A 25,007-nucleotide genomic window follows, 5' to 3' on the forward strand; every position below is an offset into this window, starting at 1 on the left:
GTGTTTCAGATAGATAGATGTCAGCAGTTCGCTTTTCTTGTCCTGTATCATGCAATTTATTCTGAAAAATGATTGTTATGGCTTGCAGGCATGTTTTTGAAGGTTAAATGTGGGTGGTTATATTCTCAGTTACAGAAGGTAGATGAGTTTATTGAATAGTTCTTAACAAATAGATGTGCAGAATGCAAAATCCTTTGAATAAATGTTAGTGACATTTAATTCAGGCATACAATGTGGAAATAATATGCAATCTATTTTAGTTTTTTGATTTCTAAATGATTTTCATGTTTTGTCAGGTTGTCAGAAAACTTGTTCATTAACATGATTAAGGTGATGGAAAATTGGAATTTTCTAACTGTAATTTTGACATAGATATTGTTTGGGTAACTTTTGCATGACAAATGACTCACATGACTATAATTTCAATAAGGACTATCCCATTGATATAAATGCTGGAGTGTTGTTGGTTGCGGATGGAATTTTTAAGTCCCTTCTTCCTTACCTTCCACATCCATTTGAATGAAATAGCCCTAAGTGGAGATACATGGTAAAAAATATATGCCAAAAGCTGCAATCCAACTAATAAGATAGATAAGAATAGAAGGCGTGCCAAAGGTTAACATGCACAACTGACCAGTCCATATGTTAAACTCTGAATTTAGATTTAAGGTAGATCAGGTGTCTTTTTCTGAGCATCCCTTCTGGGCATGTTGCAAAAATACTTTTTTGGTTTAAAATGTTTTCCCAAGTATCATTCAATATACTACAGAAACATCTAAAACTTGAAATTTAAAGATTAAACTATAAAAAAAAGAATTGTTGTTATTATTTTCAGAAAAAATCCTTTTAAAATCAAGGGCAAAAATACATTGAATTTCATAGGACAATTTGTGTGTGTTTTTTTATTTTTTTAAGGAATAAAGGCCTGTGACCCCTATTTTTATTTGATATTTCAGAAGTATTCATGCAAAGCAATTTTCTCATTGAATTTTTACCAATTGTATCGTTTTAAAAATGTTTCCTCAAAAAGGCAAAAATTAAGTTTCACCTATATATAACCCATATAAACTGCGGTTTTCTTTAATTTCAATGTATTTTAACAAAAAAAAAGGTCTGTGACCCCCAGGTTTTATTGTCGAGCCGTCGCAGAAAGCTCGACATAGGGATAGTGATCCGGCGACGGCGCCTACGTCGGCGGCGTCAGCTTACTTCTTAAAAGCTTTATATTTTAGAAGCTAGAAGACCTGGATGCTTCAAACTTTGTATATAGATGCCTTATGTTACGAAGTTTCCGTCTGTCATATGTCCATTGTCCTTGACCTCATTTTCATGGTTCAGTGACTACTTGAAAAAAAAGTCAACATTTTTTGTAATGTTAATTTCTTTCTTATTATGAGTAATAGGATAACTATATTTAGTATGTGCGTACCTTGCAAGGTCCTCATGCCCGTCAGACAATTTTCATTTGACCTCGACCTCATTTCATGGATCAGTGAACAAGGTTAAGTTTTCGTGGTCAAGTCCATATATCAGATACTATAAGCAGTAGGTCTACTATATTTGGTATATTGAATGATTGTAAGGTGTACATGTCCAACTGGTAGGTGTCATCTGACCTTGACCTCATTTTCATGGTTCAGTGGTCAAAGTTAAGTTTTTGAGTTTTGGTCTTTTTTTCTAATACTATATGCAATAGGTCAACTATAAATGGTGTATGGAAATATTTTATGATGTACATGTCAGTCTCACAGGTTTTATTTGACCTTGACCTCATTTTCACGGTTCATTTCTCAGTGTTAATTTTTTGTGTTTTGGTCTGTTTTTCTTCAACTATTAGCAATAGATCAACTATATTTGATGTATGGAAGGATTGTAAGGTGTATATGTCTGTCTGGCAGGTATCATCTGATCTTGACCTCATTTTCATGGTTCATTGGTCAATGTTAAGTTTTCATGGTTAAGTTTGTTTCATAGATACTATAAGCAATAGGTCAACTATATTTAATGCCTAAATTGATTGTAAGGTATACATGTCTGTCTGGCATGGTTCATCTGACCTTGACCTCATTTTCATGGTTCATTGGTCAATGTTAAGTTTTCTTGTTTAAGACTGTTTCTTAGAAACAATAAGAAATAGGTCAACTATGTTTGGTTTATTGAATGATTGTAAGGTGTACATGTATTTCTCATTGGGTTTATCTGACCTTGACCTCATTTTCTTGGATCATGTTAAGCTTTGTATTTAGGACTATCAACATAAAATCAATGGTTAGTAAAGAAGGCGAGACATTTCAGCATGTGCACTCTTGTATTGAAATTTGAAAGTACATTGACCAAGAAGTCTTTTACAGAAGTTTAGCCAAAAAAATTATCGTCAAACATTAAGACACCCCAGCTACCTTAAGACTTAAGAAGTAATTCACATTATTGTTATAAACAAAAGTAAACTTAAACATCTGCAACATTGACAACTTCTGTAAATTCAGAAATTATTGCAATGTTTTTTTTATAGTGAAAAATGCGACAGGGTTATAATCGCAATAATCTGAACTCTCATTTTGAAATTTCTGATATGAATTAAACAGGATTTTTCTCAATATCGCATAAATTAAAATCTCATTTTAGTCTAAAATGACGAAATCGCAATAATAAATGAACGCAATTATTTCTGAATTTACAGTATATAGAATGCTTGGTTATAATTATGCCCCCGCTGTAGCGGTGGGGGCATTAAGTTTTATCCTTGTCCATCCATACGTACGTATGTAGGTACGTCCCAAAATTGGTTTACGTTCTCTAACTTTAGTTTGCCTCAAACAAATGTTATGAAACTTATACACAATGCTTATTACCACATAACACAGATCAAGTTTGAATTTTGGTGGCATCACTTTTACTGTTCTAGAGTTATGCCCCTTTACAAATGGAAAAATTGCTGAATTTTTCGTCTGTTCTCTAACTTTAGTTTGATTCAAACAAATGTAATGAAACTTATATGCAATGTTTATTACCACAAACACAGATCAAGTTTGAATTTTGGTGGCCTCACTTTTACTGTAATTTAGTTATGGCCTTTACAAATGGAAAAATTGCTGAATTTTTCGTTTTTGTTTTCTAACTCAAGTTTGTCTCAAGCAAATGTTATGAAACTTATACACAATGCTTATTACAACAAAACTCAGATCAAGTAAAATTTGGGTAGTTTCACTTTTACCATTCTGAAGTTATGTCCCTATATAACGTTATATGCAGGGGGCGGTGGGGGGGGGGGGGGGGGGGGTCATCTGTGTCCCATGGACACATTCCCCATTTATTTTCTGTTCTTTATAATGTTAAGAAGCAAGTTTCATTTAGAAATTTAGAAAGAAACCACTAAACATAATTCATGACAGAAATTGTAATCAAGTCCATCCAATTTCAAGTTTAAATAGATTCAACTTTCCCAAATGACTGTATCAGTATATTCACAAAATTTATACCAAAGAAATGAGGTTCAATTTCACTAATTACTTAATAAGTCTGACCAGTACGAGTTGTTTACATTTTTATTTAATCCTTATGTCGCCTTGTTTCTTATTAAATGTATGAGGTGGATTTTAGTTCTATGGGATTATATGGGGTATAAACTGGATATGGGTTTACGACCACTTAAGAATTGTATTCTAACCAAGTTAATGTGCAAATTGTTAATGTGCACATATAAGATCATTGAATGTATATATATTTTATTTTATTTTGTTGATGCAGCTAATCAAAATTAACGCAAATACTTTCATTTTGAAGAATTTTATGAAATGTTAATGTCTGGTTAAGGTGACTAAGGTCACTAACATGATTTAACAGATTATCTTATAATCCACAGGATTTGTTTATAAGAATCAGTAGTTAATTAAATATGGGTTCCTTAATTATGTTAATTATAAATAAGAAATTCAGGACTTTTTATACGTTCAGTTGAAGTTGTTGACATTGTATCCTGTTTTCTACAAATAAAGTGTTTAGAATGTAGCAAGTTATTAATATGATGTATGCCTTATAAATAGCTTTTGTCTGAACTCCATTGAAAGTAGTATGGATGCTTATCTCATGGTAAAACAAAAGTGGCCTTGGCATTACTGTAATATTTAAAACTTTTTTTTTAAGCCGTACTTAAACTTAATATATAAAGCTTTTCTGAAAGAGCCACATTAATCATTAAGTACTCCAGTACCTTAATAGCTGACACTCATAAACTGATATTGTAATATCATCTAATATTGTGCAAGAAATTTTTGAATTCCAAGACTTTTTGATAGATCCCAAAGAACTTTGGATGAGAAGTTAATATGAAATTCAAATTTCAATACATGGTTTCAGTTAAATGTGATAGTTATTAAAAGAGTTAATTGATCAAGTTTAGGTATATTTAGAAGAACAGAAAAAGAAAAATTGCTATTAGTAATTGCCTTTACTATATTATTTGAAAAAAATATATTAATTTTTTTTAAATAATACATTTTGTATTTGATTACCTAAACTATATATATGTTAAACAGACATGTATTTAAAAAAAATGTCAGATTTGCTCTAGAAAGAAACCATTGCTGCTTGGCCATAATATTCAATTCAATACACTGTATGCACTAATACCTTCTATTTGCCAATTGCATCTATAAGTTGGTTAGTAATAACAGTTTGTGATAATGCCCAACCATGAACCCATTTTCATACCCTTTGCAATCACAACAATCTGTCAGAATATACATATTATTAAGTATGAATGCAAACATAAAAAAGTAGCCAATTATATGTAGTGATACAGGTTAAGACTGGGTTTTTATACGACTGCAACAAAATTTTGCGGTCGTATATTGGTATGATGTCGTCGTCCGAAGACACATTGGTTTTCACACTCTAACTTTAGTTTAAGTGAATGGATCTCTATGAAATTTTACCATAAGGTTCAATACCACAAAGGGAATGCTGGGATTGATTTTGGGGGTTATGGTACCAATAGTTAAGGAATAAGGGGGCCAAAAATAAGCATTTTTGTAACTTCCAGACATAACTTGTGTGTTAGTGTATGGATCTCTCTGACATTGTACCACAAGGTTCCATATCACAAAGGGAATGCTGGGATTGATTTTGGGGGTAATTGCCTCCAAATTTTAGGAATTAGGGGGCAAAAAACAAGCATTTTTCTAGTTGCATGACAATAACTTGTGTGTAAGTGTATGGATCTCTCTGACATTGTACCACAAGGTTTAATATCACAAAGGGAATGCTGGGATTGATTTTGGGTGTAATTACCTTCAAATTTTAGGAATTAGGGGCCAAAAAGGAGCAAAAAACAAGCATTTTTCTAGTTTCATGACAATAACTTGTGTGTAAGTGTATGGATCTTTATGAAATTGTACTGCAAGGTTCCATATCGCGAAGAGAAAGCTGGAATTGAGTTTGGGGGTAATTGGCAAAAAAGTTTAGGAATAAGGGGCCAAAAATAAGCATTTTTCTAGTTTCCAGACAATTACTTGTGTTCAAGAGTATGGATCTCTCTGAAATTGTACTGTAAGGTACCATACCACAAAGGGAAGGCTGGGATTGATTTTGGGGGTAATTGCCTCAAAATTTTAATAATTAGGGGCCATAAAGGGGCAAAAAAACAAGCATTTTTCCAGTTTCAGGACAATAACTTGTGTGTAAGTGTATTGATCTTTATGAAATTGTACTGCATGGTTCCACATCACAAAGGGAAAGCGTGGTTTGAGTTTGGGAGTAATTGCCCTTAACGTTTAGGAATTTGGGGCCAAAAAGGGGCCATGATGAATAAGGGGGTTCAAAAAATTTGGGGGGGGGGGGATTTTTTTTTCCTTTTTTTCTTTAAAATTTTCCATTTTAAATTGGTTATTTCTGATTTATATATAAAAGCAAATAATAATGATATGGTTTGAATTGGTAAATTAAAAATTTTTAAGTTCTTAGACCACATTCATTCTGTGTCAGAAACCTATGCTGTGTCAAATATTTAATTACAATCCAAATTCAGTGCTGTATCAAGCTTGAATGTTGTGTCCATACTTGCCCCAACTGTTCAGGGTTCGACCTCTGCGGTCGTATCAAGCTGCGCCCCAGCGGAGCATTTTATTGTCTTGTAATTTAGGAAAAATAACCTACAATTCTTTGAAAGAATTTTAAAACATCTGAATTTCTAATGATATCCTTGTGTAAAAAGTAACTTTTTGATTTGTTTTGTAGGAACAGATGCAAGAGGTGTTAGATGCAATGTTTGAAAAAAAGGTGTGTATTTATTTTATGTTGTTACTGAAAGACTGGTTTTTCTACAACTTTAAAATAAAGGAATAACTCTACTTAAGATATATCTGTAAGTTTGATCGCTGAACCTTAAATGTTATATTGGCTTCCAAACAAATTATTCAAGAAATAACTTCTTGCGTCATTTGGGTCGATTACAAATCATATTTTCATTGACTTGTTCAGTTAAAATTATAGTATCAATGACCAAAATTAAGTAATAAATGTGATCTGAACATTGGAAATTACGATAATCATATCAGCTTGTGCAAATTACCAGATATGGTGTGTAAGTTATTATCCGACTTGAAGAGTTTCTAGATTTTGTTGATACCCACAAAACAAAATAGAATTCTTACCCCACAGTGACTATATTTTTTTAGGACTGGATGAAGGAAACATGACATTTTTTTTGCCTGATTAAATTGTGTCAGACTCGGACAATGAATTAGAGAACTTTGTCAAGTTTAATATGCAATTAATCAATTACTCCTGATCATCTTCCTTAAAAGTCAGATTTAAATGTTATCAGCGAATACTGCTGAGTTGGTATTCTAGTCTTTTTGATGTTGCTTTAATTTACACTGAGTGTAATGAATATAAGATACTAAAGTGGCAATAATAAATCACACGTTAATGAAGGACATACAACTCCTTGATGCATGGCACCAGGCCTTATCTAGTTATGCCATACAGTGGACAAGTTCTGTACTTGATTGCAAATGAACAAGTGTTGGGTTGTTTGATTTTTTTTGGACTTTAAGGATATACTTAGGTCAGGTTTAGGAATTTGTGTCAGATGTTTGGACTCCTTGGTTATTTTCCTACAATACAGGGTAAAATATTTTGCCCACAACCCCCATTTTTCTTTTCATATACGACTTCAATAGCTCATAAAGGTCATTTACCAAAATTTAAGCAGATTCTAGATTTCTTTTCTTTCGATTTGAGACCCAAATAATACCAATGCAAATATAAGGTAAAAGTCTGAGTCGGCTTTTTCCTGCGTTTTTTTTTTAAATCAAATATCTCAAAAAGGAGCTCCATAACCTATCAATATATTTAGCTTATTTCGTCCTTAACTAATGGTCTTCCGACTTAAAGTATCAATTTTAAATTCTAGATTTTTTTTTAATTTCACCTAATTACATCCTTAGAAAAAGCATTTCTTCTTATGGGTTAAATAATGGTTCATAGTATTTTCACTACTTTTATGGGACTAATTATACCCCAGGCAATAAAGTTGCATAGGGTTTAATGTTTTGTAACCTGTTCATCGGTCTGTCTGTGTGTCTAACTATTCACCAGTCTGTCAATTGTATAGAATGCATAAAAAATCAGTGTCAGAGTAATGTTCTTGTCTTTTGACTTTCATTTTTCCTGATGTCCAAAACTATTAACATAACCTGTCACATCACCCATTTACTGCAATAGCTCTTGAAATGATCTTACAGCAAATTGTTTAACATTACAGTGCTGTATGCAAAAATTCCACTAATCTATTTTGGATCAGAACTTTACTAGAGACAATGAATAACTTTAGTAAACAAGTGGTGTTTCTATAGAAACCCTTAATTATGAAGTTCTATTGGAAGTCATGATTGAAGATTCACTTATATTTTAGTTTCATTAGGTATACCAATAATTCAATACATGTATATATATTCTTTATATATATATAAAGTCTCTGATTGATTGTATATAATAAAAACTATAACACAAGTTTCCATACGTTTTGGCCATTACGGCCTTCTTCATTGGAATAGTTTACAACATTGAAACAACAATTACATCGCTTGGATACATTACGTTACAATTACTACTATGATGTTCATTTGCCACGTTTTTTTCTTTTAATAAATATATGTATAGAATAAAGGATTGGTGTTTTTCGGATTAAATTTATAGAAGAGTTTTGGTATAATAATTGTCTCTTTACATTTTTTGTGATTTTGATGGGTTAATTTCTGAATCTGAGTATGATAATCACTTCTCCCTATTCTAATGGAAGAATAAATTCTAGATTAGGCCCTGTAATCGTACTCAAAATTTTTATGAGTGTAAGGCCTGGAGTTACAGGGCTTCAATGGTCAAAATAAGTAGGGCATTCGAGGCACAATTGTTTATTAAATTTATTATTATATATATTTATCACACCTCTGGTAAATTAATGACATTATGATAGGTTTAACGCTGCCACATGGTCACGTGGTGACCCCCTATGGATCTGTATGAGGTCAATAGATTTCATACTGGGTGAACATGATTTATTATATATATATATATATATAGGTTTGAAGTTTCTGTCATAGGTTATTTGTCTTTTAACAACATTTTCTTGGTTCAATTACTTATTAAAGTCAATGTAAAGTCTTTTGCCTAGGTCAGTTTTGTAGTTACTGCAACTTTCAAGTAATATTTCAACTGTAACTATATAACTATAATATCAGTCACAATCAATCATTCAGGGGAACATTATTTCCTTCTACTCTTATTTGTTTATTTGATGTATTGTGAAAGTGAAATGTCTGCCATGTAGTTAAGAAGGATAAAGAAACTGAAGAAGGCCAGTGGTCAAAACGTCTTAAAAAATGGTGTAATTACGACAATAAGGAAACTATAATTGTTCTTCAGAATCATTTTTGGTGTACATGTCTGTTTCTGACCAGGGTTCATCTTAATTTGACCTCATTTTCCTTTATTTTTTTACTAGCATTGAGTGTAGTAATAAGATTATTTCTAAATAAGGTTTTTTGTTAGACCTAATTTCTAGAGCCAATCATATGATTGCAATGGCCCTTTGAAGTTTGAGACATATGATTTGACCTTGATCTCATAACTTTTAACACATTGATCAGTGACAATCAATCAATCATTCAGGTGAAACATTATTTCCTTCTATTTTGTTTGTTTGATGTATTGTGAAAAGTTCTAAAAGATCTTCTTCAATGACCAAAAAGACCAATACATCAAATGACAGTCAAAACAATGCTGTGACAGTAATTAAAGTAGGTTTGACAAATATCAACTTTCCTTTTAATCTCATTAGTGAGTATTAGTCCAAAATGTATAATAAAACATAATCTGTAGCTGAAGGGTAGGTTGAATGACGGTATATATTGATATCAGGTCAAAATAAAGTAAAATCAGGGTTGTAATACGAAGGACAGGAAAAAAAACTTATAACAACTGTGAAGCTTGTTACAACTTTGATTTTGGTCTAATTTGTTAGTTTTTCACGTATCCAGAATCAAGCAATGAACTGCATTGCCAAATCAATTTTTCTCTTTAGTAATGCTATAGATCATGAGGAAATTGAATTGTATGTTAATCTCTTATTGATGACAATGCCTTATGAAGGTATTCAACTTTATCACTTTACTTTGACTTTTAATCTCCTTTGAAAAAGACAGGTAGGACTGAAGTATTAAATGCATTCTTACTATAAGAATGTATCCAAGGGTCCTGTTATTGGGCTAATACTATTTACATTAAACATTGATTTAAGTGATAAATTGTAAATACATGTGAACAACCTTACAATTTAAACCGGTTCACCTTAATTTATTTCTCATTTCCTATTTTCAGTTTTGAAAGTCATAAACAAACAACAGTTTGGAAATCCTTATATAATACAAAGCTTAATAAATATTTATTCTTTATGAATTTTAATGTTCTGTTCACCATTTAAGTAAATTTATATTGCTGTACATTCAGAAATCATTGATATTTTATTAAGTCTCCCAAACGAAGTTTGGGAAGACTTATTGTTTTTGCTCAGTTCTTATTAAGTCTCCCAAACGAAGTTTGGGAAGACTTATTGTTTTTGCTCAGTTCTTATTACTGTAAATTCAGAAATTATTGCGATGTTTTTATTTTTGCGAAAAATGCGACAAGGTTACTATCGCAATAATTTAAACTCGCATTTTGAATTTTTTTATATGAAATGAACAGGATATTTCTAAATATCGCAAAAATTTAAATCGCATTTTAATCTAAAATGACAAAATCGCAATAATAAATACACGCAATAATTTCTGAATTTACAGTATTATTATTATTCTTCTTCCTCTTCCTCTTCCTCTTCCACCGCTTTTAAATTTGAACTTGTCCGCACCCGTTCTCCAAAACCGCTTGTCAGATTAACTTGGGGTTTCACAATATGTTAGACTAACATGTCTAGTGGTGCAATCAGGGTTTTGTTTGTGCAATGGGGTTTATTAAGGGGTACTTTGAGGGGCAAAAAGAAAAGAGGGTTTTACTATAGAACCCAATGGGATTTTATTTTTTTAAATTTTCAAATGATTATAAATTGAAAACCGTTTGTAATAGACACAATCTTTTTAATTGAAAATGTTCTAAATGATAAAACCCATTAAATGAAATACAGGGTTAGTCCCCAGGGGTCATCCCCACCCCCTGCCATTTAAGAAAGTTCTAATACCTTGTAAGTGGTCAAGATCCCCACCCCTAAACCATATATATTCTGGTTTGTCATGCTAAGATGGTTTGAATGATATACAGGGTTAGTCCCCAGGGGTCATCCTGACCCCCTGCCATTTGAGAAAGTTCTAATATCTTGTAAATGGTCGAGATCCCCACCCCTAAACCATATATATTCTGGTTTGTCATGCTAAGATGGTTTGAATGATATACAGGGTTAGTCCCCAGGGGTCATCCCGACCCCCTGCCATTTGAGAAAGTTCTAATATCTTGTAAATGGTCGAGATCCCCACCCCTAAACCATATATATTCTGGTTTGTCATGCTAAGATGGTTTGAATGATATACAGGGTTAGTCCCCAGGGGTCATCCCGACCCCCTGCCATTTGAGAAAGTTCTAATATCTTGTAAATGGTTGAGATCCCCACCCCTAAACCATATATATTCTGGTTTGTCATGATAAAGCACATCAAATGAAATACAGGGTTAGTCCTCAGGGGTCACCCCCACCCCCTGCCATTTAAGAAAGTTCTAATATCTTCTAAGTGGTCAAGATCCCCACCCCTAAACCATATATATTCTGGTTTGTCATGCGAAGATGGTTTGAATGATATACAGGGTTAGTCCCCAGGGTCATCCCGACCCCCTGCCATTTGAGAAAGTTCTAATATCTTGTAAATGGTTGAGATCCCCACCCCTAAACCATATATATTCCTATTTGTCATGTCTCGAACATTTGAATGACGTATTCGGTCAGTCCCCAGGGGTTCCCCCACCCCCAATGTTCTAATATCTCGTAAATGGTTGAGATCCCCACCCCTAAACCATATATATTCCTGTTCGTCATGTAATGAACATTTGAATGACATATAGGGCCAGTCCCCAGGGGTTCCTCCCCACCCCCAATGTTCTAGTATCTTGTAAATGGTCGAGATCCCCACCCCTAAACCATATATATTCTGGTTTGTCATGCCAAGATGATTTGAATAATATACAAGGTTAGTCCCCAGGCCTCACTAATGCATATAACTTTACTGGACCAAACCAATTTTCACTGGACGTTGCCCAATGTCAGGCGACCCTGGGAATTACGAATTATGGGAGCTTCGTTTGGGAGACTTCGTAACAGCATCCTGTTACAATCATTTCTTGTTATTATTATTATTCTTCTTCCTCTTCCTCTTCCTCTTCCGCCGCTTTTAAATTTGAACTTGTCCGCACTCGTTCTCCAAAACTGCTTGTCAGATTAACTTAGGGTTTCACAATATGTTAGACTAACATGTCTAGTGGTGCAATCAGGGTTTTGTTTGTGCAATGGGGTTTATAAAGGGGTACTTTGAGGGGCAAAAAGAAAAGAGGGTTTTACTATAGAACCCTATGGGATTGTATTTTTTTTAATTTTCAAATGATTATAAATTGAAAATCATTTGTGATAGACACAATCTTTTTAATTGAAAATGTTCTAAATGATAAAACCCATTAAAATGAAATACAGGGTTAGTCCCAAGGGGTCATCCCCACCCCCTGCCATTTAAGAAAGTTCTAATACCTTGTAAGTGGTCAAGATCCCCACCCCTAAACCATATATATTCTGGTTTGTCATGCTAAGATGGTTTGAATGATATACAGGGTTAGTCCCCAAGGGTCATCCCGACCCCCTGCCATTTGAGAAAGTTCTAATATCTTGTAAATGGTCGAGATCCCCACCCCTAAACCATATATATTCTGGTTTGTCATGCTAAGATGGTTAGAATGATATACAGGGTTAGTCCCCAGGGGTCACTCCAACCCCCTGCCATTTGAGAAAGTTCTAATATCTTGTAAATGGTCGAGATCCCCACCCCTAAACCATATATATTCTGGTTTGTCATGCTAAGATGGTTTGAATGATATACAGGGTTAGTCCCCAGGGGTCATCCCGACCCCCTGCCATTTGAGAAAGTTCTAATATCTTGTAAATGGTCGAGATCCCCACCCCTAAACCATATATATTTTGGTTTGTCATGATAAAGCAAATGAAATAAAATACAGGGTTAGTCCCCAGGGGTCACCCCCACCCTATGCCATTTAAGAAAGTTCTAATATCTTGTAAGTGGTCAAGATCCCAACCCCTTAACCATATATATTCTGGTTTGTCATGCTAAGATGGTTTGAATGATATACAGGGTTAGTCCCCAGGGGTCATCCCCACCCCCTGCCATTTGAAAAAGTTTTAATATCTTGTAAATGGTCGAGATCCCCACCCCTAAACCATATATATTCTGGTTTGTCATGATAAAGCACATGAAATGAAATACAGGGTTAGTCCCCAGGGGTCACCCCCACCCCATGCCATTTAAGAAAGTTCTAATATCTTGTAAGTGGTCAAGATCCCCACCCATAAACCATATATATTCTGGTTTGTCATGCTAAGATGGTTAGAATGATATACAGGGTTAGTCCCCAGGGGTCATCCCCACCCCCTGCCATTTGAAAAAGTTTTAATATCTTGTAAATGGTCGAGATCCCCACCCCTAAACCATATATATTCTGGTTTGTCATGATAAAGCACATGAAATGAAATACAGGGTTAGTCCCCAGGGGTCACCCCCACCCCATGCCATTTAAGAAAGTTCTAATATCTTGTAAGTGGTCAAGATCCCCACCCCTAAACCATATATATTCTGGTTTGTCATGCTAAGATGGTTAGAATGATATACAGGGTTAGTCCCCAGGGGTCATCCCAACCCCCTGCCATTTGAGAAAGTTCTAATATCTTGTAAATGGTCGAGATCCCCACCCCTAAACCATATATATTCTGGTTTGTCATGCCAAGATGATTTGAATGATATACAGGGTTAGTCCCCAGGCATCACTAATGCATATAACTTTACTGGACCAAACCAATTTTCACTGGACTTTGCCCAATGTCAGGCGACCCTGGGAATTACAAATTATGGGAGCTTCGTTTGGGAGACTTCGTAACAGCATCCTGTTACAATCATTTCTTGTTGTAATTGTTATTGATTGTGAACAATTTTGCTCATTGTTTAAGGCCATACAGTGACCTATAGTTGTTTATTTCTATATCATTTGGTCTCTGGTTGAGAGTTGCCTCATTGGCAATCATACCGAATCTATAAAAATTTGAGATTTACTAAAACAGTTTCTACTCATAGGAAAAAATTTTTTTTAGGGGGGGGGGTCAATTTTTTTCCCTCAAGATTTAAGAAATAGTCAATTTTCCAAAGAAAAATTGGGGGTCAATTTATTTTGCTAATTCTTTGTATATAGTCTGAAAACAAGATTTACTATGTATTGCGCAACAGCACAGTGTATTGCACAACAGCAAGAAATCTTCAATTGAATATAAATTCAAATCATATAACCAATTTCAAGTTCTTTGACTACATTTATTCTGTGTCAGAAACTTATAATGTGTCAAATATTTAATTACAATCTAAATTCAGACCTGTATCAAGCTTAAATATTGTTTCCATTTTTGTCCAACTGTTCAGGGTTGGACCTCTGTGGTCGTATCCAGCTGCACTCAGTGAAGCAGTTTATTTGATTTCTGTTTTACTATTTCACCAAGTTTTCTAATGGAAAAATTTTGTTATTAATTTGGAGCAGTATGGCAGATGGCTCTAGCTATTCATTACCTTGCAATAACTTGAGAACCGTTCAATTAATGCTTTTAAATTTTGATATTTTGTTACTGATTACAAGACAAGAGGTCTACTTTGATATTGAAGATTTTCATTCAGGAGATATGCTCCTTAATTGATTGGATAATGACACTTTAAATGAATTATGTGCCACAACTTTTGATCTTGTCCCTTTCAAATTAATGTTTTTATCCTCTTGAAAAATGAAGATCAACATTAGTTTTGATCATTTTCACTTTTACCTTCCAGACCAGCATTCAAAATGAGTGATTTGTCATTCTTACTACAATCTGTAAAGTTGCTATAACTTGCAGAACATAAGACGATTTTCTCTTGAGAATAGTCTCTGTAAGCATAAACTGCTGCGCACATGAGTACATTCTGAGTTTCTGTTACTAGCTTACTGGTACTTTTTAGTAGTGTAAGGAGTAAGTGAGAACCATACTTAGACTAAAATTTCTTCTAGGTACTAAGAGGTTATTTTTAGCACCTCATCTGTTATTCCTGGTATGATTAAATACCCGTTCAGGACTTTATGTAATTATGGTATGCTATTGTCCATTTATATGTTTGTCCTAGCATGTCTAACATTAGCACAATATTGCTTTGATTAAAGTTTCCAAACTGAAAGTTTTTCCTTTAAGGTAAGATTCCTTGCAAATTTTAACTGCAGTGTAGTGACTTTTATCAATCATGACTACAACCAGCTAAGAAGGAAGACTTGAAAAACAAATGAAACAAATTCTAAAAAATCCTGTATCGAGCCATATGGTATGAATATACACTATGTGATCCCCTTAAAGTGTAACAGTTGATGACCTCAATTACTGTCATATCTAGTCAGAATAATTACTAAAGCAGAACTGCAGTTTATGACCTAGACCTGGTTTTATTTACAAGTACATTAGGTATTACAACACAACTGAAATTAAAAAAAAAGTAATTGATCATTATTGAGTCATTTGAAATGTTGAAGAATATGTTCTTTTAAATGCATCCTATGAAATCATACAGTTTATAGACTTGATGAATGGACTTAGGCGTTAATGAACTAATTATGAAGTAATGAATTGCCTTCACTTGTAATAACTGCATTGATTATTGAATCGAGTTATAAATGATGATATAATTATTTCCTCTCAACATAAAGCGCCTGGATTGGAATCTTTAAATGTTAATTCCTTCTAGCCAAGTAGAAATTTAATCTGAGGATGATTAAGCCTATTAATACACATTTCTCTTTTTTCTGTTGATTCATGTAATGTACATTTTCAAAAATTAGATTAGAGGATATTAATGAAACAGTAGAACTGTTGAAGTGTTCAGAATAGATATGAAAATAACTGTCAGAATTGTCAGATAAATATTAAAATTTCAACATTTTATGGTATCAGTCCTCAGATATGATTGTCAAAATAAAATGCTCCTGTCCATTTATTTTGCCAAATTTAAATCAGAAATGAAAATACTTAGGCTGATTTTAGTTGCTGTTTATAATAAACAAGTTGTGGAAAAAATACTGATAATTTTTTGTCAATTTGAAATTGAATTCTTAACATATATATATATATATATATATATATATATATATATATATATATAAAGATATCTTTATAAACAAAAATATCCTAATAAATATATGTTCTTTAACTGTATGTACCTTTATTAACCCTTATCATGCAGGGTTATTGACTGGAAACAACAGACACAATGACCACCTCTCAAAACCATCATATTATCAAACTGATTGAATATGAATTCTGGATGTATTTTTACTCTTGACTGCAAATTATTTTCCATTCAGCCTTATTTGTTCATTTAGTGATATGTCAGACATCTTAGATCTGAGTGGTATGATTAATGCAAGTTTGATTTCTGTTTGATATAGTCTGGAGGTTATCCAAATGATGTATGAGGTTGACTCTCTTTTCCTGATTAGCTATTTTCTTATTAGCGGAACAGTGATAGAATTTTGTTATACACAAATCAGATTGTGATAGATTCAATTTTTACAAAATTCGCTTGCTGTAATTGATTTCCTGGGGCAATAGCTGGTAAATTACCTTATAAAGAAGTTTCAGTTATCATTACTTAATATAATGATGCAGGTAATTGCCTCTTAATAAAATTTACTGATTTTGTTTGGTCTTACCCTAGCTAAAGGACAGCATGACAGGTTGTCAGTGTGACTCTATAGTTAATGTTTATTGGGTGTATTAATTAGACATGTTGGATAAATAGATTGAATCAAGACTGAAAACGAAATCATAGAGATGTATCTATAGAAAGTAGCATTAAACTTAATTGAACATGAACTAAACTATAGTACAACTTTATGCACTAATTAAAGAAGATAGTTACATGTAAATCACACAAGATAAGTATGCCCTCAAAACCCAGGAATGAATGTAACATCACAATTAAATATAGTTATTGGTATATTCCTATACTTCAAGTAAGAACAAAATCCATGGGATGATTAATGAGGATTTCCCTATGCAGTGTCAGATACAATTGTTCTCCGTGGCAAAGTCTGACAGATGATGTTACAGGACTCCAATAATAAATAATGATTGTCCTTTTGTGAAGCAGCCAGTACAGAAGTAGGAATAAATAAATTGCTTTATGATCTGGTTATCAAGCTTTCCTTCATTTCATCCATTTCAGTTTACTGGAAGACATCTTAAATGTAACCATATCTTTCATCCTCAGTTGATGTTTTTTCTTTACTTTGATACAAGTTGTAGGTGCCATATTTACATGGTTTCAAGAGGTGTTTGTAAAATCCTGTTTTGAAAAGCTACATGTATCTGAAACGGTATAGTTTTTGATACTTTGATTTCATTGTTTGGTTTATCCTCTAGAAATATTAAAATTTGTTTCTTCATCCCATAATGAGAATAGGAATTTGTGGGGTAAAATTTAAAAACTGTGAATTATTATGCTGGGGTTTGCTAAACAAAATTTGAACTGAGCCCTTTAACTTTAGCTGAAATTGTCCATAGGGCTTATGTTTATTTTTCATATCGTCGTCCGTCCTCTGTTGTCTGTCGTCGTCGAAAACTATTTCAAGAATCTTCTCCTCTGAAACTACTGGGCCAAATACTTTTAAACTTTCAGTGAATGTTCCTTAGGGTATCTAGTTTATAAATTATATCCGAAGTTTTGATCCATTAACAAACATGGCTGCTATGGCTAAAAATAGAACAAAGGGGTCAAATGAAGTTTTTGGCTTTTATTTCAAAAACTATAGCAGTTAGAGCATAAGTGACATGGAGTTAAAGTGATGAATAAGTCAAAATCGATCTGCTATGAAATTTTCAGACCAATTGGACCACCCATTGTAGAGTTACTGTCTGAAATAGTTTATTTTTATGAAATTTTACTGTTTTTGGTTATTATCTTAAATGTTATAATAGATAGAGAGAAAGTGTAAATGGCAAAAATGTTCAGCTAAGTAGGATCTACAAATAAGTCAAATGATCAAACTAGTCAATTGACTTCTTAAGGAGTTATTGCCCTTGAAACTTTTATTTTTTACATTTTTTCATGCAAGTCTATTACTTTTAAAAAATCTTTTTCTCTGAAACTACTTGGCCCAATACTTAAAGACTTTATTTGGATGTTCCTTGGGGTATCTAGTTTGTAAATTGTATCCAAAGTTTTGATTCATCAACAAACATGGCTGCCATGGCTAAAAATAGCAATAAATGTTCAGCTAAGTAAGATCTACAAATAAGTCAACATGATCAAAATAGTCAAATGACCCCTTAAGGAGTTATAACCCTTAAAACATTTTTTTTTTTTACATTTTTTGTGAAAGTGTAATTACTTTTTCAAAAATCTTCTTCTCTGAAACTACTTGGCCAAATACTTAAAGACTTTATTTGGATGTTCTTTAGGGTATCTAGTTTATAGATTGTATTCGGGGATTTGATCCTTCAAAAACATGGCGGCAGTTTCTTAAAATAAAACGTAGGGGTCAAATGAAGTTTTTGGCTTTCATATCAAAAACTAAAGCAGTAAGAGTAAAACTGACACAGCTGAAAGCTTAAGTGTTAAACAGGTTTAGATCTACCTGTCAAGTAATCTTCAGACCAATAGGACAACTTATTGTTGGGTTACTGTCCAGAAATAGTTAATTTTTAGGAAATTTTACAGTTTTGGGCTATGTACAAAATGTATTATCTTTAATATTATTATAGAAAGAGAGAAAGTGTAAATGACAAAATTGTTCAGCAAAGTAAGATCTACAAATAAGTCAAATGCCTGAAACTGAAATTACAGGTTAGCGATATCAGGCTCTCATGAGCCTCTTGTTTCATGTTTTATATATATATTTTCAAGATGGCTGTTTTATATGAGCACTTCAGTTGATTGTTGAAGACCTTCCAGTAAATGTTTAGAGGAAGAACAATGATAAACACACTATTTCTTTAACATATTGTTATTTCCCAGTAAATCATTAGATTGTTGTACCTTACACATCCAACTCATGTCCCTTTTCTTCAAGTGGCATATATATGTATATATATATATATATATATATATATATATATGTGCTATAGAAAAAGAGAGTACATTTTATAGTCTATCAGATTCAATGGTAAGTTGTCCGAAAAGATATGGCAATGACATACTTGTTAGATCATTAACAAATTATGATAAATTTAATTTACATGATTTGAAATATTAAAGGTAATTGTATATATATATATTACTTACAGGTAGTAGTAGATGAACATGTAATTGACCAAGGTGATGATGGAGACAATTTTTATGTAATAGACAGGTATGTTAATTACCTTAGTTCTCAGGGAACTCGGAAGCAGTGTTTGTTAAATTATTGATTGGAAAATGAAATTATCAATTCTTTACTTGTCTCTGTCCTCCCCATCATGTTTAGCAGTTTTATAAAAGATTTGACCCAAGTTATCAAAATATATAAGATATGGACCTAGTTTAATTTTGATAAAAATAAGGAGATGTGGAATGATTGTCAATGAGACAACTATCCACCAAAGAAGAAAGGACGAGGATACTTTTCTGGATCATTTGAACTTGGGAATCTTCAAACAATTTAAATCTATTACTAATCAGAGAATAAAAATACAAGATGGCAATACAAACTTATGAAAGCCTAAAACACATCACAGTATATGTCTTCAGCAAAATCTGCAGTGAATAATACATGCATGTTTACCCATTTATAATAAAAATTCATTGTTTATGCTACAGCTAGAGGTCAAATGTGTTACAACACCTCAAAATTAAGCTGAATATTTCATTAAAAACACATTTTTAAAAATTGCCCTGAAGCTTTTTCTTATCTTTTTTGAATGCATTTTTTACTGTTAAATACAGAAAGATCTGCAAGTACTTGAAATTGTTTTGAAATATTTGTATGAAATAAACTTTAATAGAGAATTTACTGTTTAAAGACAAATCTGAATTTCTGTTTGAAAAAAATATTTAGGTTTATAGCATGTGTAGTGAGTTTGTATTTGAATAATGATATCTCAGTAATGAGATGTCATAAACATATTTCTTAATCACTGCAAATAATAAAAAACTGAACACATGAGTTCAACAGTAATAATTTCATTAAAGTCTGATATGAAATAACTTTTTGACATATACAAATTTGAACTGTGTTTTTATATGAAATGTGTTGCTTATTTTTTGAGGTGTGAAACACTTTTACCTCTGACTGTAGAATAGTAATGGATTTTCAGTTTGCTTTTCATCTCTGATGTTTTGGTTTTGCTATTTGATGAATACCTTCTACCAATATTGATATCACGAACATGGGTCATTACACATTTGATAAGATTTAAATATTCCTAACCTATTTAGGTTCATTACGTCTAAGTTTTCCATTTGATATGGCGGTTCAGCAACAATAGAATGTCATTAGAATGTCAGATTTAAATCTTATTATCTTGTAGGAGTTTAGAATTGTGATTTACGGACTAAAGTCAATTGTGTGACAATAATTACAACAAAGAAAAATCATAATCAACCTGATTGATAAAATGTCCCACTCAATTTTATACAGTGATATGGTAATTTTGTCAAAATACGTTTACAATGGTTTGAAAACAGCTGATAATACATAATTTCTCTTCATTCTAAGTTATTAATCCATTATCAATAAAGAATCTTGCAAAATAAGCTGGTATAGTAATGAAGTCTTTTGTGACTAATACTTGATACATACCATATTAGGTATCCTGAGACGTAAATATCTGATATGAGAAGTCTGTTCTAATTATCTTGACAATATCATTTCCATTTTAATCAGAATTAGTTGGTTTAGATGGGCTGTCCATACTTTTAGCGATATATTGCTATGATGGTATACATAGGAGAATTCCATCAGGAAAACAGAATTTCCTGTCTAACATCTTATAGTTTGATCTGACTGACATGTTGTTTTGATTTTCTTTGAATAAGAAAATGATTGTGTTTCCGGTCTATTAGTATATATTTTGGTTTAAATGACACATTTATATCTTCTCTTTCAGTGGAAAATACGATATATTTGTAAATGGCAATCTGGTAGGAAACTATGACACCAATGGAAGCTTTGGTGAATTAGCATTAATGTACAATATGCCACGAGCAGCCACAATAGTTGCCACAACAGAAGGAACATTATGGGCAATGGTAGGATTTTAAATAATGGTCCCTTAAATAATTTCAGTCAATCAGATTTTTTATCTGTTATCAGCTTTGGGCCAGTGTGAGCTTTTCTCATCACTCAGTATCTGTCAAATTCCGTTGTCTGTTGTTCTTTAACTTCTACAAAAATCTTCTGAAATCCTGGGCCAATTATAAGCAAACTTGGCAACTATTATCCTTAGGGTATCTTGTTTAAAATTACATACAATGATCTAACCTATCAAGCACGATGGCTACCAAGGCTTAAAATAGATTATAGGGCTAGAATGCAAGTATTGCATATTATCTTGAAAACCATTCTGGCACTGGGAGGGGAAGAAATGTTTCTTTTATGACATGGAAAAGAAGTGAAAGGTATGTTTCACCTACATATTTTTGTATTTTAATTTTTTGATGTAAAGTATGGATATAATTTTCAAATTTAAGGCATCATGAAGTGAAACTATACTGATATAATAAATATCCTTTGAAGTTATTGAAGACCACATGATTTTTGTCACGCCTTGACGGAGTCAAAAAGCGAAACATAGGTATGCTGTTTCCAGTGGCGGCGGCGACGTCATCAATGAATTAGTTTGTGATTAAGTCTAGTTCATGGTGAACCACTAGTGGTAGGTCAATGATATTTGGTGTGCAGTTGTATTAGCATTGGCACATCTCATTACCATGGAGATTATTTGGCCCCGCCCCCTCAGTCAAGGTCTATTGACTTTGAAACTTTGCTTAGTTTACATGTATTAGTTTGTGATTAGGTCAGTTTATGGGGAACCACTAGTGGTAGGTCAATGATATTTGGTATGCAGTTATATAAGCATTGGCATATCTCATTTCCATGGAGATTATTTGGCCCTGCCCCCTCATTCATGGTCTATTGACTTGAAACTTTTGCTTAGTTTTCATGTATTTGTTTGTGATTAGGTCAGTTTAAGGCGAACCGTTAGTGGTAGGTCAATGATAATTGGTATGCAGTTGTATAAGCATTAGCACATCTCATTTCCATGGAGAATATTTGATCCCTACCCCTCATTCATGGTCTATTGACTTTGAAACTTTTGCTTAGTTTACATGTATTAGTTTGTGATTAGTTCAGTTTAAGATGAACCACTAATGTTAAGTCAATGATATTTGGTATGCAAATGTATTGGCATTTGCAAGTTTCATTTCCATGGAGATTATATAACCCCACCCCCTAATTATGGTTCAATGACTTTGAAACTTTTACATAGTTTACAAGTTAATGTTTGTGTTTAGGTTTGTTTAAAGGGAACGACTTATGAAAAGTCAATGGTATTTGGTTTGCAGTTGTATTAGCATTGGCACATCTCATTTCCATGGAGATTGTTTAGCCCTGTACCTTCAGTCATGGTTCATTGACTTTGAATATTTGCATAACTTACATGTTAAAGTATTGCTATTTTAATTTCAACATTTGCATTATCAAATGAACAAATCGGCAAGACATATCTCTGTGTTAACAGTTTATTTAATATCGAATTCGTGACATGCACAAAGTAAATAGGTAATGTTTAGTAAAAAGGTAATTTAACATAATAAATCTATCAAATACACTTGATATTGACTTCCAACTTTCTGGAAGGATTTGACACGAAAACACTTGTGTTCATGCTTAGAATTTGTCTCATTTAAAAAAGATTAAGTGTGCCGTACAAATGGATTCCCTTTTCTATAATTTGTAATGACATTCAGATTGAATTCTACTTTATAACCTCCTTGTTATGAAGCAGCAGGTGTACTGGATTGCCTTTTCTGTTTGTCCATTATCTTAGCCAGGAGATGTTTTTGTTTTTATTAAATATGGAAATTAAGTTTAATTTGATTGAGCAGTCCTTAGTCATTATATTTAAATGGATTGAATTATAAGGCAGTGTTCCACCAAATGACAGACTAATTGTTATGTGAAATATAACTCCCAATGAATTTACATGAATTAAATGCAAAATACTGTTAGCTGTGTAAATTTAGACTTTATACCAAATTTCCTTTTTAAAATGATAAATGTGTACTATTTGTTATTTCTACAATTGAAATTCAGTTATTTGCCAAGATATAGTACTGTTAATTCAGAAATTATTGCCAGGTTTTCATAAATGCCAATAATGCAGCTTAGTGAGGATTGCAATAATAAGAACTCACATTCTAATATCTGATACATATATATCTATGCAGATTTTCCTGGAAATTGCAATAACTAATCTTGCATTTTTGTCCATTCCATATAAAAATCACAATAATATATACATGCAATAATTTCTGAATTTGCAGCATATAATATATCTTGGATCAATTTTAGAGTCTGTTAATATTCTTTTTTTAGAAAAATTTCCTAGTACACAGTTAAAACATCTTCCATTTTTCTAAATTCAAAAATAGTAGATATTAGACATGTTAGATTTTAAAACTGCTGTCACAAAGAAATGAACCTAGCATTACCAAGAAAAGTTGTTAAGTAGAATAATACTCCTGGTGGGCTGTTTTATTGACTTGCTGTTAGATATCATTGACATTTCACTGATGAAGTGGCGTGTGTGTGATATATTTCATTCTGAAGAATGAATTCATTGGAAAAACAAAACAATAGTATTTACATGCATCAGAAATATTGGCATTGCTTTTGGTATAAATAGGTAATTTAAGACTTTGTCCAGAAATTGTTTCCTTATACATATTTGTAATCATGCTTTAGGAAAACACAAAATATACCTCATGAACTGCTGTTAATGTGAAGAACTGAAGAAAAAATGGAAATGGCAGTCTGAATATTTCCCTAGTGAATCGCTTGACTGGCCATAATCCTATGAAGTTAAGATTTGGTGAAAATTGATTATTAATGATGGGAATCCATAATGTAAGGTGCCCATAGGTCTACTGAAATCCTTCTGTACTTATATAAGTATAGCTAGTTTGATTAACCAATGGGAAAGGATTTGATTATAAAATTAAAGGATATCCAAGGTATTCTAAGAAAAAAAGAAAAAGGAGGGGAGGATTGTTGGACAACACTTTTGTACCCAACCACTCATTATTTTATTTTTTCATTTGTAGCAGAATTGTATTTGTTTAAACTTCTATTTATAACACACAGAACATTTATATGTGGCTTCAAACCCTCGCATATACTTTTTTTATGATCCCGCCACAGTGGAGGGGGCATTAAGTGTTACCCTTGTCCGTACGTACATCCCGAAATTGGTTTCCGTTCTCTAACTTTAGTTTGCTCAACCCAAATGATATGAAGCATATACACAATGCTTATTACCACAAAACACAGGTCAAGTTTGAATTTGGGTAGCGTCACTTTTACCGTTTTAGAGTTTTGCCCCTTTACAAATTGAAAAATTGATGATTTTTTTGTTTCCGTTCTCTAACTTAAGTTTGCCTTAACCAAATATTATGAAACTTATACACAATGCTTATTGCCACAAAACTCAGATCTAGATTTCGAATTTGGATAGCGTCACTTTTACCGTTCTTGAGTTATGTCCCTTTATAACGTTATATGCAAACAGGGGCATCATCCCATTGACACATTCTCCATTTATCTTAATAGCTCTCAGATAAATGCAGTACATTATTATTTTTTTGTTATATTGATGCATATATTTTATTTTCTAAGTCATTTTATGATGAACAGTTTAGAATATGTTTCTTCAGAGTAAAGCAGTTAATAGATTTTATATATTTTCCCTCTAGGATAGGCAGACATTTAGGAGAATTGTTTTGAAAACTGCATTCAACAAAAGAAAGATGTACGAGACTCTAATTGAGGGTGTACCAGTATTAAAAGCATTAGAGGTTTGTTTTATTGCTTATTACCTTTAATCTTTATGTGATTCAGTTTTTAACTGCATGAAGAGTGGTCAGAGCAGGTGAAGAATCCTCTCGTGTTTACCTGTATGAAATTGTTAGAGTGTTTTATATTACC

General features: G+C 32.6%; 1 protein-coding gene across 4 annotated transcripts in view; it reads left to right on the forward strand.

Moving 5' to 3' along the window:
* Positions 1-25,007, forward strand: part of LOC127705124 (cAMP-dependent protein kinase type II regulatory subunit-like) — a 69,107-nt gene that overhangs the window by 20,485 nt on the left and 23,615 nt on the right. For all 4 annotated transcript variants that reach the window (XM_052209395.1, XM_052209390.1, XM_052209383.1 and 1 more), the window contains exons 5-8: positions 6,235-6,276; positions 19,108-19,172; positions 20,908-21,049; positions 24,776-24,877. In XM_052209395.1, the coding sequence (XP_052065355.1) occupies positions 6,235-6,276; positions 19,108-19,172; positions 20,908-21,049; positions 24,776-24,877 (351 nt within the window). The remainder of the gene's footprint in view (positions 1-6,234; positions 6,277-19,107; positions 19,173-20,907; positions 21,050-24,775; positions 24,878-25,007) is intronic.

The sequence above is a fragment of the Mytilus californianus genome, unplaced genomic scaffold, assembly GCF_021869535.1.
Source record: "Mytilus californianus isolate M0D057914Y unplaced genomic scaffold, xbMytCali1.0.p SCAF_1, whole genome shotgun sequence".
NCBI lineage: Eukaryota > Metazoa > Mollusca > Bivalvia > Mytilida > Mytilidae > Mytilus > Mytilus californianus.